The 19,045-nt window shown below is 42.2% G+C and overlaps 1 protein-coding gene across 1 annotated transcript in view; it reads right to left on the minus strand.

Annotated features, from left to right (window-relative positions):
* Positions 1-974: 974 nt before the first annotated feature.
* The window catches only part of Slc16a10 (solute carrier family 16 member 10), an 85,518-nt gene continuing 67,447 nt past the window's right edge, over positions 975-19,045 (minus strand). The window contains exons 4-6 of the mRNA XM_041653268.1: positions 12,789-12,932; positions 4,740-4,968; positions 975-1,867 (exon numbers count right to left, since the gene is read on the minus strand). Coding sequence (XP_041509202.1) covers positions 1,635-1,867; positions 4,740-4,968; positions 12,789-12,932 — 606 coding nt within the window. The 3' untranslated portion in view covers positions 975-1,634. The remainder of the gene's footprint in view (positions 1,868-4,739; positions 4,969-12,788; positions 12,933-19,045) is intronic.

The following is a 19,045-nucleotide window of genomic DNA, read 5'->3' on the forward strand; positions in this document are numbered from 1 at the left end:
GGTGGCAGGTGAGAAAGCCTGCTATGAAGAGGAAAAGTCTCCCAGGTTTCCGGTGGCAGCCTCACTTCCTCTGCCTTCTACCTCCCGCACCAAGCACAAAGTCTGCGCTCTCTCCAGGTAGTCCCATCCCCAGCTAGAGAGAGAGAGGAAATGGCAGAAGGGAAGGAGCCGGGTAGTGAGATAGTAAGGTTATTTCTCACCTTCCAGATCACCTTGGAAGGATCCTGGAAGTGCTTAGGGAAAGATAATACGTTTCACATGAACAAGCAAGCTACATTCAACTACGATTTAATATTCATCTAGGCTAATGATTTAAATACACTTTGCATTTTAATCTTTAAAGGTCTAAAATATAATTTCAAAGACATGGGAATGTATTCCTGTTTTTATAAATGAGTAATGGGCCATGGCCTGACTTTGGTTTTAATTTTAGGTCCTCAAAGCTAATACCTTGGTTTCTACAGTCTAGACATAAATAGGGGATGGTGGGAATTAATATGGAGCACATGGCAGATAAATACCACACTGATTGTTTAGTCAAAAGAGGTACATACATAATACTGTACTAACAAATCCTATCGGCTGGTTACCATGGCATCTCCTCAGTCTGTGCACATCAACTCTGACGTCGAGACAAGGAAAGCACCGGCCATCAGGCTTCTCAGTATCCCTGTCACTGGCACACGACTGTACACACAAATGCACATTTTTACTAAAATTATTTTGAAATTTTAGGAATTATTTCTTTTCATAAGTATATTTAACCTTTTAGAACCATAATTCCATAAGTCGATTTAAGCAATGATTTCTATCAGATATTTTTCTAATGTGTAAAACAGTCTATCCTACCTCCAATCGGTGCCCATTACACCAACTGATAACATGCTCATTAAAACACTCACAATACAGTACCAATGAATCCAGAAGTCAGAAAAACCCTGTTAAAATTACCAGGAAAGCTTTTATACATTCTATTTACTTTATTGTCTACACAAAATCAGAAATTTGGTGTGTTTCTGGCTACTGGAGTAAAACACACTACAGACCAAAGGGAACAAAGGTGAGCAGAAGAAACGCCCGAGGGCTGCCTATGAGAGGCCCCATCATCTCAGACATCCTGGGTATCCCATGACACCGGAGCACGTCAGAATCACCCACTTTCATAGCTTAGGTCATTCAACAGACTTGAGGTTTAGGTTATTATCTAGGATCCAGGCTTGAACTTTGCAAAAAGTTACAAAATGCAGAAGAAACTAAAACACTGGAACTAAAAACACCAAATGAAGCAACCAACAAAATACTTCCGGTATGAACCAAACTGCTACCCTTTCACGTAGCTCGAAGTCCACTGTGCGTGTCTGGGCCGGCTACACAGCATCCATGGCTTCACGGCTGCCTGCCACTAAGACAGCTTTGAGTTCTCGAGTTCAGCTTCCAGATACGATGCTGTAACAGTCTCTTCCCAGTTCCTGGGAGTACCAAAGCTGTTTGGGAGAGAAAATGGCTCCTGTGGAGATAAAGGCTCCATTTCCCATTTGTGCTATTCCAAGGATGATTAAAAAAATAGGAAATTTGCAATTCATATAAAAGGGAAACTTCAAAGGCAATCCAGTCAGGCGGAGGTATGTCTGGCATTAAATAATAGAGTCTGATTGTTTTTTGAAGATCCTGGAGGAGCTTGACAGCAGAGAGTTCTGGTTCTCCAGCATCTTCTCCATCTTCTCCCCTCCAGGGCTTCTACTCACCTCTCTCTGTTTCTTACTGTGGATCCACGGGATTAAACAGAGCACAATGCCTCCAACAAAGGGAGGGATTCCAGCAAGATAAAAGGCCACATTATAGGAGCCCAGCTTGTCATGAAGTAACCCTGGAAACGGAGACAGCAGCTGTCACTAGGAGAGAACAGGTTTGGCTCCCAGGTCAGTCAACAGGCTTGGAATGTAAACCTTTTCCTGATATGAGGAAAGAAAAAAATATCTACCTAAAATTTTACTACAGAACACAGGTCATACCAAAATATCACCTGTGGAAAGATTTTGAAGCTAAGATTTGGCATTCCCAAAGCCCCTCAGAGGCCACCAAGGATATGCAAATACTTGGTGTAATGGCCCTTGTTTCAGCTGAAGGTGGGCGGAACAACCAGATCAAAGGTTCTAAAACATCTACACCTCAGTTTGATCTTATTTGATTTTAACATGAAGCTAACTTAAACTCTAATACAATAAGATGAAAAGTTATAAATCCAAGAGTTGGGATAAAAAAAGAGACTCAAAAATTGTGTGTGTGTGTGTGTGTGTGTGTGTGTGTGCGCGCGCGCGTGCATACACGCATGCTGGGCAGCAGTGGCATACACCTTTAATCCCAGCACTCAGAAGGCAGAGAAAGGCAGGCAGATCTCTGATTCTGAAGCCAGCCTGCTCTATGGAGTGAGTTCTAGGACAGTCAGGACTACACAGAGAACCCTGTTTCAGAGAAAAAAAATGTATATGGGTTTTTGTCCAAATGTTTGGCTCCAAATGCCTGCCTGGCATGCAAGGAAGACTCTGGATTTAGAGACAGTTGCTCGCCATGTGGGTTCTGAGAAAAGGTCCTTTGGAAAAGCAGTCAGGGCTCTTAACTACTGACCCATCTCTCTAGTCCAAAAGAGAGATTTTTAAATATATTTGAGAAAGATAATAAGGCTTGCCCATCCTTGGGAAGAAAGTATAAAAATGTGTATCTGGCCAGGCCTGGCAACACATGATTTTAACCCCAGCACTTGGAAGGGAGAGGCATATGGACCTCTAAGTTTAAAACCATCCTAGACTACAGAGAAAGTTCTAGTGAACATAGAAAGACCATGCCTCAAAATAAACAGAAAGCCCAAAAGTGGTGTCTGGCACTTGATAAATTCTTGGGCTCTGCTTCTGGAAAAATATTATTTTACTTCTAAACTTTCTTAAAAAAAAAATCCGGGACTACAAGTTCTAAATTTTTTTCAGTGTTTGAACTTTTACTGTGAAATGTCAAGTTATGTAAAATATCCAGGGACATATGTCTAACTTCATTTAATGGACAGCTAAGGATGTATCCAGTGGCACACCTACATACATACAAATAAATGAACATATACAGTTATATGGATCTAAACATAAAATACACAGCCTCTTTAAATATGCAATATTCCTGTCTTCAGAATCCAAACGTCTCACATTTCATCCAGTGAATACTAATAAACAGGATTTTACTGCGATACTATGATGACCCCTGAACCACTGAGGAAATGGGAGTGGTAATTCTGTCGAGCTGCTCATGCAATATTCTTCCTACTTCAGAAATCTCCTGCTACCCGCCCCACTCTTGGTCTCTGAACTAATAAACTACTGGTCCTACTAAAGCAACATTATTCCCACTGAAATGCTGGTGCTTGACTGTATATCTGAAACCTCCCAAGCAAAGCTAAGTGAACAGTGTACTACCTGAGAAAAGAGGAAGGATTGGAGGCTCCTATAGGGATTGCCACCATTAGAACTTAAACTCTATTGCATCTGTTCCATAGTAACTCTTGCTTCCTTGATTCTGGACCAGCAATGTGGTTCCAGATGTAAGAATGAATTAAGCTGAATTTTCACTGAGCCACTATGTCAAACACAGGTGACAGTATATAATGGAAATTTTACCCTAATTGTATTGAAAACTGGTACCCAAGTAAGACATCACATCATCACTTATAAGGCTTCTAAACGTAGAATTCACCTAACATAAAGGTAGCCATTTAAATGTGAACAATAGAGTGTCCCTAGCATGTTTCAGAATCACTATCATGTATCAGTGTCCCTAGTATGTATCAGTGTTCCTAATATGTATCAGTGTCCCTAGCATGTACCAGTGTTCCTAGCATGTATCAGTGTCCCTAGTATGTATCAGTGTCCCTAGCATGTATCAGTGTTCCTAGTATGTATCAGTGTTCCTAGTATGTATCAGTGTCCCTAGCATGTATCAGTGTCCCTAGCATGTATCAGTGTCACTATCTTATTACTTTTATGGCTGAATAATACTTATCCCTATCCAATGCATGGATGATATATTATTGGTTTTGTTTACATTTTGATTATTAACTGACTGGAGTTAAGTCTCATTATATAACCCCAGTACTCCTGGGACTCACTATGTAGACCAGGCTGGTCTTGAACTTGAGATTACAGGTGTGTACCACCATGCCCAGCCACATTGTTTTCATATTCATGGACAACCATGTTCTTCCCACTACATTAACTTTTCTTCAACCATTTCTCAGGGGGTATGCTTCTTAAGTAAAAGTACTATATGCTTAGAAATCTATCAGAATCTTCATTTTTATGTTTCCATTTGTCTAACATAAATTAACAGAACTGGAAAAATTGAATAAAAGAATATTTATCAATAAAAGAATATATTTAGTACATTCCATGTCCAAGTTCAATGTCCAGAACTCACTTCCCAACAAGTAATATTTGTGGGGAATGTAGCTCAGAGGTAAGTGCTTGTTTAGCATGTACAAAGCCTTACCTAGGCTTAATATATACGCACACACACATGCCTGCAGAGTGCCCCCCAATAAACATTTTAAACCTACTATCAACATATAGTCTTATTGAAAATGAGAGAGAGAAAACGCACAGTAACTATTAATATGTTAAATATATTTCACAAAGAGGTTTAGGACCCAAAGTAGAAAACGCTATGAATTAGCAAAATTACTATAGAATTGTTTGATTTACCTGCAACTGGAGGACCCACAGTCATGGGTATAGACATGAATCCAAGAAGAAATCCAATGGCTTGGGAAGCATCCTGAGGACCAACTAGTTCAAAGGCAATGGGAGCCATGATAGAAATGAAACATCCATCGAAGAGGCCCATGACCAGGCAGACAGCAATGAGGGCCCCAAAGACGCTGCACAGCGGAATCATCATGGACATCAGGCCAATGAAGAAAAAGGAGAGCACCTAGGACAGAAGACTTCATGTCAACACTGCTTTGAGGAAAGAGACCCTCTCCTTCCTCTTGATCCGACAGAATCTGTTGGGAGCTATGGATCACTGGCCCCTTGACTTTCTTGCCTCAGACCCTTAGCCTGCTGGAGTGATCTAAGCAAAACAACTTGTTTATCTTTGCCTGCAGCAGCTCTGAGCACCAGATCTTGACGGCAGCTGGTGGGTCTGCAGCTGAAAAACCCCGAGAGCTGGGGCGTGGCCAGAGCCCTATATAACCTTTCCCTCAGCACAATAAACTTGGCAGTCTTGTATCAAGGATGACCCATTTCCTCGTGTCTCTGTCTCTGTCTCTGTCTCTGTCTCTCTCTCTCTCTCTCTCTCTCTCTCTCTCTCTCTCTGTGTGTGTGTGTGTGTGTGTGTGTGTGTGTGTGTGTGTGTGTGATTTTAAGTCTCCAGGCCAGTTAGTTCCTGGCTCGCGTAACCGGCCCTGTTGTGCGGGTGCTATATGACCGTCAGTTTTTACAAGAATCAACTTTTCCGAGAGCCTCTTGTATTTTCTTACTATTTTGTCAGGGAACAAGAATGTAACCATTTTATACAGCAACCTTCCTTCCCAGCCTACACATTCTTTAGACAGAATCTATATATGCTTTACATCTTTGGACTAGATATTATGAGGTTTAGTAAGGTCAATACTGGCAGCCCGCATTTACTCATCGAGTACTCGATTACTTTTTAACCCATGACGTCATTACACTTTCTAAATAAATATTATAGATCATGTCTGAGCACTGAAGCATTAAAGTTCAGAATATTTATTTTGAGTCACCAAACATCTTAAGGTTAGGGTAGTTAATTCAACCAAACCCCCGATTTTGCCTGCCATTTAGTAAGTATTACGCTACACAGAGATTTACACACTGAATAAGGCGTGATTCTTCCTCTTAGGTTCTGGAGAGAAGAACATTTAAATAAAAAGGACAAGTGAAATATTTTAGAGGATGCCATAGTCACAAGTGTAAAATACAGTGGGGAGAGAACACATAGTAACCTCTCAAGAAATAATTAAAGCTGCATAACTGGCTGGGTGTGATGGTTTTATTCAGAATTTCACAAATGGAGGCAGGAGAACCAACAGTTTAAGGCCAGTCTAATATATATTGAGAGCCTGTCTCAAAACTAAAACAAAGAATCAGAGAGACAGCTCAGCAAGTACAGGTTCTTGCTGCCGAAGCTGAGAACCTGAGTTCCAGGCCCAGGACCCTACGGTGAAAGGAGAGGAACAGTTCCTCAAAGTTGCTGTCAGACCCAGAAAACCCTGAATGAACAAGCAGAAGAAAGTTTCTGTGTACAGTATAGCTTACCAAGCTCCAGACACTGCTCTAACCACTTTACCTGGGCTGCTCCACTGCCGAGCTTAGAGCTCTGTGAGTACAAAGCTATCCCCGTTTTACACGCAGACAATGGTGCCGGGGAACACATTCGAGGCCCATAGACAGAGCCAGCCCAGAACTTGTGGTCCATACGGGCAGCAGCTCAGAGTGGACAGCAGAGATAAGAGTCTCCTCTCTTCTGAATTCCCTAGGCCCCACACAGGCATGCTTATGGATACAACTGCTCTAGTTTGCTTCTGCTGCTGTGGTAAACTCCATGACCAAAGCAACTAGGGGAGGAAAGGGTTCAATGGCTTACACTCCAGGTAACACCAACGTGAGAAACAAATCGTTCTGGTCCAGCTTCAGTATGAGGTGCATTTAAAGCTCATCAAAGAGTTACAGAAGAACAGGAGGCACTGGGCTTCTCACCCCGAGGTACTACCTGCTTGCCTGAGAACACTCAGAGCTGGCAAGTTGTGGGCAGTCTACTATGTGGCTAAGCCCCAGAAGATTCACTAGCTAAGGCTTTGTGTCCTGAATCAATAGAATGGGGAATTTGGGCAAGAGGCTATGCTAGAAGAATGTGAGGTTGTGGGTCTCAGCTGACATAAAAAGAGAACAGGGATTTCTCAAGGTCAGGGAGCTTAAGACACTGTCTTGTACAGCTATGGTGTCCTTTGCTGCAGAATGTTGTATTATAAAATGGCTTTATTTTCACTAGAACTCTCTTGAATTTGTTGTTATAAAATGAAGACCGTGTTTCCTATACTAAGAGAAGCCAAGTGGGAACTCAAGCATGAACCTGGAGTCAGGAACCAAAGCTGAGGGCAGCTGAATGCTGCTTACTGACTGGCTCTCCTCTGCAAGCCCACTGGTATATACAGTGGGCTGGGCCCTCCCATGCCAATCATTAATTAGAAATTAATCAAGAAATTACAGAGGCATTTTCTCAGCTGAGAGTTCTTTTCCCTAAATGACTCTAGTTTATATTAAGTTGACATAAAAACTAACCAACACAACCAGGCTCTAGCCCTCTACGATCCTGAACAAGCAAAAGACATGCTTATTCTTGAGACAAATAGAAACAAAATGTGGAAATAAAACGTCTAAAAGGTAACAAGTAGGCAAAGAGTTAAGGAGTTATTTTTAGTCAAAAAGTTAACCAGGCGTTGTCACGATGTGATGCCTCTGCTATATTAAGAAGTACTGAGAAATGACACCAGGAGCCAGCCAACATCACAGACTTCCCATCCCCCAGAACAGTGAGCTAAATAAAATCTCTAGTCTCTCCTAAGAAGGGGGAAGACAAGGTAAAGCACCGGGAGAGACAAAACCTACTAACCATAGTTACAGATATATTTTTGTTCTGTTGGTAACTATGAGAGGAGATAAACATGAACAGTCTCAGAAACATTCACAATCAAACAAACTCCAGGAAATCTAAACTACTTAATTAAATCTTGCTTTCTTGTGCGTGGCTTGGCTGAAACAGATCGTGCCATAAACCCCAGGCTGGTCTTGAACTCACAATCCTACTGCTTTCAACTCCTGAGTGCTAAGGGTTATAGGTGAGAATTATCATGCCTGGTTTAAATTTGGTGCCCTTCACTGATAAAATCACAGACCAGATTTCCAGCCCCCTCACCATAATTATAAAGAAAGGACACACATACACACGTACCTTGTCTCTCTTCCTATTTTGTTCAATACAAATTTCTGTCAAGAAAGCCAGCTCTGGGGGTTAAACTCACCACACTGACAGCTAGTGAGTACTTGGCACTTGATAGCTTCATTCAGTATCAGGCACAAACTGGATTTTGCTTAATAACAAATGCTTTCATGGAACAATTAATTTAATATAATAAGATCCAGGCACTTTAATTTTGTTTGTCTGCTTGTTTGTTAAAGTATTTCTGTACACCTAGGGCATGTCTCAATCTTTTCCTAACCACAAGGCCCTCTTCAGTTTAAACTATAGTAATTTATGTTCTTTCTTTCTCAGTTATTTGAAAAGATTTATTATTGTTGTTGCTCTTTTAAGATATAGTACAGCAATATATCCTCAAACTCAAAATCCCCCTACCCCAACATTTTGAGTACAGGATGACAGACATGCACTGATATGCCTACCTTAAGACATATTAACTTGGAACTAGGGAGACAGTCAGAGCACTGGTTAAGAGCACTGACCGCTCTTCCAGAAGACCTGGGTTCTGTACACACACGGCCGCTAACAACAGCCTGTGACTCCAGCTGCAGGGGATCTGACACTGTCTCTGGGTTCTGCAGCTCCAGGCACATATGTGGCACACAGATAAGCATGCAGGGAAAACACCCATACATACAAAATGAAAAAAAATCATTTAATTAGAAAGTTTTTTATTTTCCTTTGAGGATTGAACCCTTAAGTTCATTCACACAGACAGCTTATTCTTTACGCATTTCAGAAAAATAGTTTCTTTTACCTTATTTATTTATTTATTTATTTATTATGTATACAATATTCTGTCTGTGTGTATGGCCAGAAGAGGGCACCAGACCTCATTACAGATGGTTGTGAGCCACCATGTGGTTGCTGGGAATTGAACTCAGGACCTTTGGAAGAGCAGGCAATGCTCTTAACCACTGAGCCATCTCTCCAGTCCTCTTTTACCTTATTTGTATTGAAGGAAGATTCTTGGGAAGAAGTTGCCCCCACAGAACCTTCATGGCCCACTGACTTATTAGAACTTCAACGATGTTGAAGAGTTCAGAATATTACAAGTCCAGAATCAAATTATCTTGGGCCATCTTTAGCCCATCAGTAGCCATTTTCTGCCCACTTTGTGTGTGAGCTAACATCCTTGTGGCCATTGGGAAAGTGCTCTTCAGTGTGGCAGTACCACCAACCAAACGGCTGAGTTCCATCACAGCGCCTAAGCCTCCTACTTCCTCACTTCGCTTTAACACACTTACCTAATGTTTCTACCAATGCATTTGAAAAGTACCTCGATTCAAGGCTCTGTCACTATATAAACCTCGCCAAATGGTCACCACTTTAGAGCACAGTATTTGGAGTAACCTAATCTATGTTCTGGAGCCATGGTCACTCACACTTGGCTCCAGAATAAACTCTTACTTTCTTTGAGGTGAGAGCTGTGTTTTGCATCCAGCATAGCTGCAATGATGGGAAACAAGGCCGTTTTCCAGTACGTTTTACCCCCGGCTGGTCAGAACATCACTGCTGTGAGGAATAAACACTGTCCCTTATAAACTGGGATACCTGGGCCACACATGAGGACCACTGCTTCCTCATCACTTCCAGATAAATACCAGATATACAGATCAAATATTGATCTGTCAATTCCAGAACCCAGTTTGAAAGATAATGTTCCATTACATAATCTTTTTCTTTTTTTTCCTAAGCACAGCAGTTCTGCGGCAACAACATAGGCCCTTCCTACTCAAGACATTGGACTCAAGAGGAAAGCCAGGGTACACCTGAATAAGCATAAGGAATTTTTGGAGGCAGAAACATAACTGGGCATGGTTGAATTCCAATGTTACCGCCAATATACCTATTTAACATAATAACATAACTTTCTCAGCTTCAAGTCCTGGGCAACTTGCACTAAATGAATGGAATGACGAGGCCACGGGACTTGAGGGCTGGATTCTTCTGAAGCATGCAGAGCCTGTAGTGCTTCACAGGAGAGGGAGAGCTTGGCTTTCTCCTCAGAACTGGGCACATTCACAGCAGTGCAGTCTACATGAGACTGTGGTGCTTCTGAGTCCTCATTTAGACTGGGGATATTAAGTATTTGGCTACTACCTTAAAGTAGTCGGTAAAGTCCATATCTTCATGTAAAATGCTAGTAGTCAATGAAATGAACAGCAAAGCAAAGTAGCACTGACCAGTTCAGTCTTTACAACAGAAGACAACATTTACACATGAAGAGGGTATGGACATCATTCTAATTACATATGTAACCCATGAACTTATTCCCCTAGCCATTCATATTTTAGAGAAATGTCCACAGTAAAGCATGACAGGCTTTCTTCAATCCCTCAGGCCCTCAGCTTATACTGTGCTTCAGAATGACCACTCAACAGTCCCAGGGCATGCGTCCACATGCATGTGGACACATTTCTACATATGGATATGATGTCCATACGAGGGACTAGAAGTTAGATAAATTCCATGGTAGGCAGATATATGGAAGAGGGATTGGATCTAGGTAATAAAGGTGGTGAACTTCCAAGATGGTTGGTCTTCCTCAGCCTCCAGACCTGAGACAAAATTCTGACATCAGACAAAGACCTGGAGGCCCCTTTATCCCCTTCCTCCCCAGAAGGGCCTCAGCTGATGGACTGGCTCAAGAATTTCAAGGCAGATCAGGACATGTTTACACAACAATTGTGGGCCAATCAGCCACCGACCCTAAATTAAGGAAGGAAGACCCTTCATAGACTTAAAACCCCATCCTTGGATGGAGTGTGGTTAGTGGCTCCTAACAGCCACAGGATACACAAATGTGTGTTCTTGACTGCCTTTGTTGAAGCAGTCACCCCTTCTGACACTTAGCAGGTGCTCAAACACCTCTCCATCTGGATGAACAAACTTAGACAGCAGCCATGGTGGTACACATCTGTAATCCAAGTACTAGAAAGTCTGAGGCAGGAGGACTACAGTGAGTTTGAGGATACCTTGAGCTGCGTAGTAAATTGAAGACTTAGCAAAGACCCTGTCTCAAAAATAACAAGCTACCACCACACCCAACAATCTGGACAGAACCAAAACACAAGGTAAGCCACAAAACAGCAGGTGTCCTCTCCCACACTTTCATGTCCTTCCCTGTAAAACACGCACACACAGGTAAGCCACAAAACAGCAGGTGTCCTCTCCCACACTTTCATGTCCTTCCCTGTAAAACACACACACACAATCTATAGTGACCTTAAATTGATAACCATTCTCCAACAAAGAAAAGCCTCTAGGCTCTGAAGTCCTGGATAACTGGCCCCTCCCAGCTTTCCAGCTTCTTCCATGTCAGTCTCCTTTGTCCAAACACTCCCAGATTTTCCCAGCTATAACCCTGCTCTAGGAACTCAGGAACCCTGTCTATTCTGTTTGTGTCACTCTACCTGGGCTAATACCTAAGAACGCAGAAGTACTCAGAATTGTTTTTACAAAATGAAAACTGAAAGTCGTCAATACAACCGATATCCAGAAGAGGGCACCTTGACATTAGAAATCAAAACTAACTAGTCAGCTAAAAGCTAGATAAATAGATCTACAATGAAGTATTATAAAAGGTGGAATGATTATCACATAATAAATAAATACTTTCATTGTTGAACTTGAGACAGGGTCTTGCTCTGAAGCCCAAGCTGGCTTCATGCTTGTGACAAGCCTACATCATAAGTATTGGATTACAGATGTGGGTTACCATGCCCAGTGGTAATCTGGTGTGTGTGTGTGTGTGTGTGTGTGTGTGTGTGTGTGTGTGTGTGGTGAAGGGGATACATGCTGCAGAACACATGTGGAGGTCAAAAGACAACTTAGAGTACCATTCTTTCCTTCTACTATTCTGGGCATCAAACTCAGGCTTTTGAGGCACACAGCCTTATGCAGGGAGCTATTTTGAAGACCCTACTTTTTTTTGAGACAGGGTTTCTCTATGTAGCCCTGACTGTCCTGGAATTCACTATGTAGACCAGGCTGGCATTGAACTCAGATATCTGCCTGCCTCTGCCTTCCAAGTGTCGGGATTAAAGGAGTGGACCCCTATGTCTAGCTTGGCTCTACATTTTATAAAGGAGTACATAAACATTAACAAGGGTCTCATTTTACTCCCAGCACTGGTGGGAGGATAAGAAGCACCAGTTACTGTTTCCCCTTACTTCTAGTTGTATAACAGGTTCTGGCCTGGACCCCACAGTTCCTCTTCTTAAGTGTTCCCATCTGTAAGAAGAGGTAAAGAACTATACCTTCCTTGAAGGGCTGGTCCCAGGACTGGAGATGGTGCATGTGGAACCCAGTTCATCATCTAGCTCATCAAAGTGTTCAGTAAACAGTGCTTGCCATTTCTTATAGCCAACTAAATGGAAGTTCCTTTATCTGTAATAAACTTGTTCCACATAGTTTCCTGTTCCCAAATTTCACCTCTTTTATGAGCCTCCATCTATAGGGGATGGAGAGGGTAGAGGACCTGCCAGTAAGCCTCCATCTATAGGGACCGAGAGTGTAGAGGACCTGTCAGTAAGCCTCCATCTATAGGGAATGGTGAGTGTAGAGGACCTGCCAGTAAGCCTCCATCTATAGGGAAGGAGAGTGTAGAGGATCTGCAGGTAAGACTCCATCTATAGGGATGGAGAGTGTAGAGTACCTGCCAGTAAGCCTCCATCTATAGGGAAGGAGAGTATAGAGGACCTGCAGGTAAGACTCCGTCTATAGGGAAGGAGAGTGTAGAGTACCTGCAGGTAAACCTTCTTCAGTCCGGGCACATAGTCTGCAATGCGGCCAAAGAGAAGGCGTCCAACTCCAGAAGTGATGCCAATGCACATGAAAAGCACCTCCTTGTTCTTCTCATCCTGGAATCTTTCCTTTACATGGTTCATCTGCAAGTCAAGGAAAGAAACCATGCTGAATAAGGTAGGGAAACCTCACACTGTCTGAGATATGCACCATTAAACATCAGGTGTGGTTTTTCTCTACAGTTACTCCAACTTCCCTTCAAGATCAAAATTAAAAGATTTTAAAGCATCTCCTGCGATGATTTTCAAGACCATATAAAGAAAATCTACCGTGATTTAGCTTGCATGGAAGGAATGAGTTTTGAGGGTGGTGGCACACGTCTGTAAACCCAGTCCTCAAACACTAGGGCAGGATTGGGAATGTAAGGCCAGCCTGGGCTACAGAGTACAGCTCAGGGCAACCTGGATCATGCAGTGTACCTGGACTCAGAAAACCGAAAGCTTTGTTTAAAAATGAGCTATTCCTATACTTATTCTTCAGTAAACAGATCAGCACACACTAACAATAAGCCAATCATCAAAGAACAGAGGCCTGGAACACTACCTGTCCCCTAGAAGGGAACTAAAGGACATCTTTGGGGTCCTATTCCTTCCGGGGGACCAGAACAAAACTGATGCCCTTGAAATAAGTTCTACCAGAGCTTCCTGGATGAAAGTGTAAGGTTCCTGTGTGACATGCCAACAGATATAGATAAGCAAACGGTTTATAGTGGTCAAATCTCTTAGACCTCCAGATCCAAGTACTGATTCTAACCTATCAATCCCTGTGGCTGAATTATTTTTTTAGGATCTCAGTTTGTCTATAAAATGGAAACAGTGGCAGCATCTCTCTCTCAAGGGTGGTTATAAGGATTAAGAAAAATGTCTACATAGAGAATTTAAGAGTTAGGGTGTACTTAAGCCCCGGTCAAGCTTGTGTGAGGTCCTAGGTTCAAGCACCGCCTTAGAGGAATGACTGGTATACAGTTAATGATCAAATATTAATGTCGGCCATCCTTTTTTACAAAGGATCTTTTGAATGCTGGCTATGCTGAAGAGAAGATGGGGGTGGGGGAATAAAGGGTCTTTGCCTCCACGTAAAGCCTAGTAGAAACAGTGTCTCCAGTGACTCTGGACCACAGACAGGCAGCAAGCAGAGTTTGACTTTCCCATAACCACCCTAGCATGCAGTGGAGTTCTAGGAGACTGCAAGCAAATTTCCCACCAAGCTCAGCAGTCCAAGTAACTAATATGGCAGTGGGGGTCTTTTTTAGATGGCAGATCCCTCCTTAAGATACTTCCACTTAACTTGCTTTTTCTACTTTCCATTTTTAAAATCCAGTTGTCTATTTTTACACTACCTCATCTCTTTTCAATAAAAATCAGTAATTGGGGCTGGAGAGATGGCTCAGCAGTTAAGAGCACTGCTTGCTTTTCCAGAGGACTTGGGTTTGATTTCCAGCAGCAACATGGCAGTTTAGAGCTGTGTCTAACTCCAGTCCCAGGTGATTGACAGCCTCTTCTGGCCTCTGTAGGCATGCATATAGTGCACAGGCATACATGGAAGCAAAACACTCATACATATAACAATAAATAACTAAAATTTTTTAATTAAAAACGGTGATTTTTTTTCTAACTTCTCTTTTCACGCTGCTTCAGAATAATCTTCCTAAATAGGACTTTAATCTCACCAATCCTGTCTTCAAAAGTTGCTTGTTACTGCATTTTATACTCTGTCTGGTATTTAAAGCTCTCTATAATCTGTCACTAATCTATTTTTGTATGTTTATTAACTACTGATCCTTGGCTCTCAAGTAGAGAATTCTAGTCTGCTGAGGCTGTAAAAAGCGAAGCAGATGCGTGTAGAGAAAAGGCACACATTCCAGAGGACTGTTACTCCCCATGTTCTTGGATGCTTCCTCCCAGGCCTTTTATATAAAACCTGGGGCTTGTGTAGAAATGTTGGCACCTAACGTAAATTTAGAAGACTGTGTGATCCAACGCTACCCAAGCCAGACAGAACATGGCTGCAAACTGCATCAGACCAGCTTTGATCTCGGTCTTAATCCCGTTCAGTTCAGCAGGGAAGCTGTGTTCAAAGGTGGACTGTGTATGCTAGTATGTTCCCTCCCCTCCACTGCATTGAGCAACTGAGCACTAAAATATGCCAAGTCTAAGCTGAGATTTGCTATGAGCACAAACAGGCAGAGAACCAGAAGACATCAGGGAGAGGAAGGCATGCAAAGTAGCCTAATATTGCGTGTCTGTTGAAACAATACTTCAGCCATACAGCCAAGTACTAATTTCATTCCTTTTTTGCTTTTTCTTTTACTACAACAAGCAAAAAAAAAAACTTTTCTAGTTTAAAGCACAAAGTAGTTTAGATTGTATTTCTTAAAGAGTTCACTGGTGGCGGCAAGCACACAACAGGCGCTGAAGGCACCGGGAGCTAGCAGAGAAAGAAGCTCGTTCTGGAGGAAGAGGGCCAATGTAAGACAGATGTGCTAGAGTGGGGTGCATTAGAAAGCACCCATCCTCGCGGAGGAGCGAAGCCAGGGCCTCAGTCTGCTAGGCATGTGCTGTGCCTGGCTACATGGACAGCTGTCATAGCTTTCATAGAGACACACTTTACTTGTAAGACTGAATCCATCCGTTATCCTTCTGATGAAAGTAAGAATACTAGCCTGATATACTTCTATCATTCTTTGAGGTTTTTACCTTCCCCCATCTATTTTGTAATGTTTATAAGAAATAATAAGGGAAATATTTGAGGTTTTTTTTTTTTGAAAGAGGCTAGGTAACACAAGTCTGAATATGCTAGAAGTGGACAGAACACCAGATGCATACAAAATACATTCATATTTTGTACAATGAATATACACTAGTCATTTTTAAATAAATTGGTGAAATTAAAAGTATACCTAATTGGAAACTTAGCTCTTTAATAATAAAGGACACTACTACATCAAATTTGTGTCACTGACACTTAAATAAAGCAAAAATATCAACTTCTAAAATTTCCTCTATACATGCTCTAACAAAACTTCAAAATAAAAGCATTATTTTGAAAGTATTAGCTGAGGAAGTGTGTAGGACAGGTGAGCCCACTCTGTGGATGCTGGGTCTCAGGGTTCTTCCTCACGGAGAAAGCAGTACCAAGCAGGCTTGGCCTGAGCCTCGGATGACGGCTGTGTGGCTTATGGAGTTAGGCCATCTCTCCTCTCTGGGTACCGGGTGTGTGGCTTATGGAGTTATGTCATCTCTCCTCTCTGGGTACCAGGATGTGCTGCTTCACACAAAGCACAGCATGGGGCAAAGTGCTGTTTCTAATACTCATGTGGGCAGAGACTAGACACCGGGACAGATACTTTCATATTTAACCAAGCTCCTCATTTATTAATCAAGCAGAAAGCTTATACTGGAGCCTAGTGTTTATCCAGGGGAATATTATTTTTAGCTCAGCTGTTTAAAATTAACTTTATTGGGAACGAGAGGTGTAAGTTCAGAGATAGAACAGACTTGATTTGTAACACCAATAAGTATTCTTTTAAAGGGTCTCACTATGTGGCACAGATTGACACTTCAAACTTCCATTCCTGCTATCTTGGCCAAACTTGGCTTAAAACATTAAAAAAAAAAAATATTGTGTGAATGTGTATAGGGGTGCACACATACCACAGCGTATGTGTGGAGGTCAGAGGACAACTTTCAAAACTAAGTTCTCTCCTACCACCATGTGGGTTCTGGGGATGGAATTCAGGCCATCAGGCTTGGTGGCAAGTGCCTTTACCTGCTGAGCCATCAATTTCCTGGACTCCACACTGGGCTTTAGCTTTAGACTTCATCAGAATGCATAGAGATTTTTAGGGAAGAAGCATATCTTTATTGAGAGAGATCTCAAGTTTAATCTGGAAGCATCTTAAACATCGCATGCTCATAAACATTGTTCCATCATTCAAGCAACAACAGCTTTGGCTGACCACAGAGGCTGTTTTCACGGTGTGTGAAACTTACTGTTTGATATCCAAAGATAACCGAGAACTCACATCCTAGACTATGAGCTCATTCTACATCTGTGAGTCAACAGGACCAAGTACTTCAGTTTCCCCTTCCCCTAACCACCTTCAACTAAATGGTGGACTTTTCCTAGAATAGAAGACATTCTTCTACTCAGACAACTTAAGGCAAAATAGATCCCATCTTCTCTGAAGAGGTCAAGAGCAGCAGTCTGTGAAAATCACTCCTCTCACTAGAGTAGCCTCTGCTCTGGCACCCTTCCCCACACCTCTCCTGCAGGGGAGTCACAGTACAAGACATGGAGACAGGGCACCTGACACAGAAAACATTTAGTCATGAATGAACTAAATGGATAGCCGCTGGACAACCCAGTAGCGCTACGGTGAAATACAGTAGCTGTGCACACCAGCAAACACAAATGTCATGGGCCAAAAGGGTCCAAACAGCTTCCTCATCTGCACTACTCAGCTATGAAACGAGACCACTAGCAATCACTGACCTTCCTCCACACACACACACACACACACACACACGCGCGCGCGCACGTGCGCGCGCGCACTTTTAAGGGCTCAAGTGCCTTTTGCCTATAATCTTCCATATAATGACTATATGACATGTCACACAAAGATGATAAAATAGCGTATATAATTTAGACTATATTTTGCTGAAGAATAAAGACAGGAATGACTGGAGACCTTCCAAACAGAAAAAAACAATTTGGACAGCAGACTTGAACAACTGACTGGATCACCACAAAGTGGGAGGTAAGGAAACACGAGAAAGCTCCAGTGCTGCACTGCAGGCTGCGAGAGTGAAAAAATTATCTTTGCATACACAGAAAGACAATTAAAACAAAAACAAATTCTCCAATTTTTATCATTTACAGTTGTTGCTCCTCAATGTGCTCTCCGGAATTAATAAAGAGATTTTGATCACCTGTCACAAAATGTCTTGTCTGTGGCAATTGTGATTCCTTGGTCATCTATCTGCCCTTGCTCTTTGAGATATACACCATCAAACTGGAAAGAATCCGTAAGCATGTACATTCACTTAATTTCTAGAATAAATTACTTGCAGGGGAGAGGACCCGTATCTGTGGTTTCCACGGCATTAAAACTTGGCTTATAATGACTCTGGAATTCAAACTGACTTTGACTCCCTATTCCCTAATAGGGATCCTATTTCTCCTCACTGGATCCACACCAAAGAGTAGCAGTATGTTCCTGCTGCTTCTTGTTTGCATGTGGTTGAGAATAATTTCTGAAAATATATTCACCCTGCAGGACATGGAGGCTCATGCCTGCATCTCAGCATTCAGGAGGGACAGAGGCAGGAGAACTGCCACCTCTTCATGGCCAGCTCTGTCTACTTAGTGAATTTCAGGCCAGTCATGGATATAGTCCTTGTATTAAAAACCCAGAGTGAGGGACTGAAGAGATAGCTCAGCAGTTAAGAGCTCCCTTAACTCTTGTTAACTCACGTGGTTCAGTCCCCGGCACCCACATGGAGGCTCACAACTATCAATAACTCCAGTTTCAGGGCATCTGACGCCCTCTTCTGACCACTCAGGCACAAGGTTGTATAAGTACAACAAGATGTGCTTAGCATACATGTAAGAAAACATGCATACCGTAAAATAAGAGAATCTACCAAATAGACAAAAAATTTAAACTTAAAAACAATAACATATGTGTGTCTATCTCCATCCAAAATGTGAGAAAGATATCCCGTAACTTTAGAAGACCATTCAGTTTATTTTCTTCTTAGCTGTATTTGGCAGGAAGGGGAGGCAAGGTTTAACTGTCTATATGGTCCAAGCTATCTTTACACTGGAATTCTTCTGCCTCCCAAGTTCTATGCTTATAGCCTGCACTACTTCTTTAACAGGCAAAGCCAAAGAAAGAGCCTGGCCCCTTTAAAAGACAAAACAAAACAAGGTGCACCTTTGAGAGGAAGTAGAAAGCCTTCTGGAGTTGTCAATAGTTAATCTCAGAATCAGTCACAAAGCAAAACCTCCTGCTACGCTTTGCTTCAGAGCTGGATTATCAGAATCTGGATGGGTAAACTTAGGGCTTCCTTTGGCAAACTTGTTTTCTCTATCTCTGGTCTCGCTCTTTTTAAAAAGGAAATTTAAAAGTAAATTAAAAGGAAGTTTGGCAAGAGCACTACATACCAGCCAGCCAAGTGACGTGGCTGCAAAG

This window comes from Microtus oregoni, unplaced genomic scaffold (genome assembly GCF_018167655.1).
Source record: "Microtus oregoni isolate MIOR12 unplaced genomic scaffold, Mior012 000006F_ref0000085, whole genome shotgun sequence".
Classification (NCBI taxonomy): domain Eukaryota; kingdom Metazoa; phylum Chordata; class Mammalia; order Rodentia; family Cricetidae; genus Microtus; species Microtus oregoni.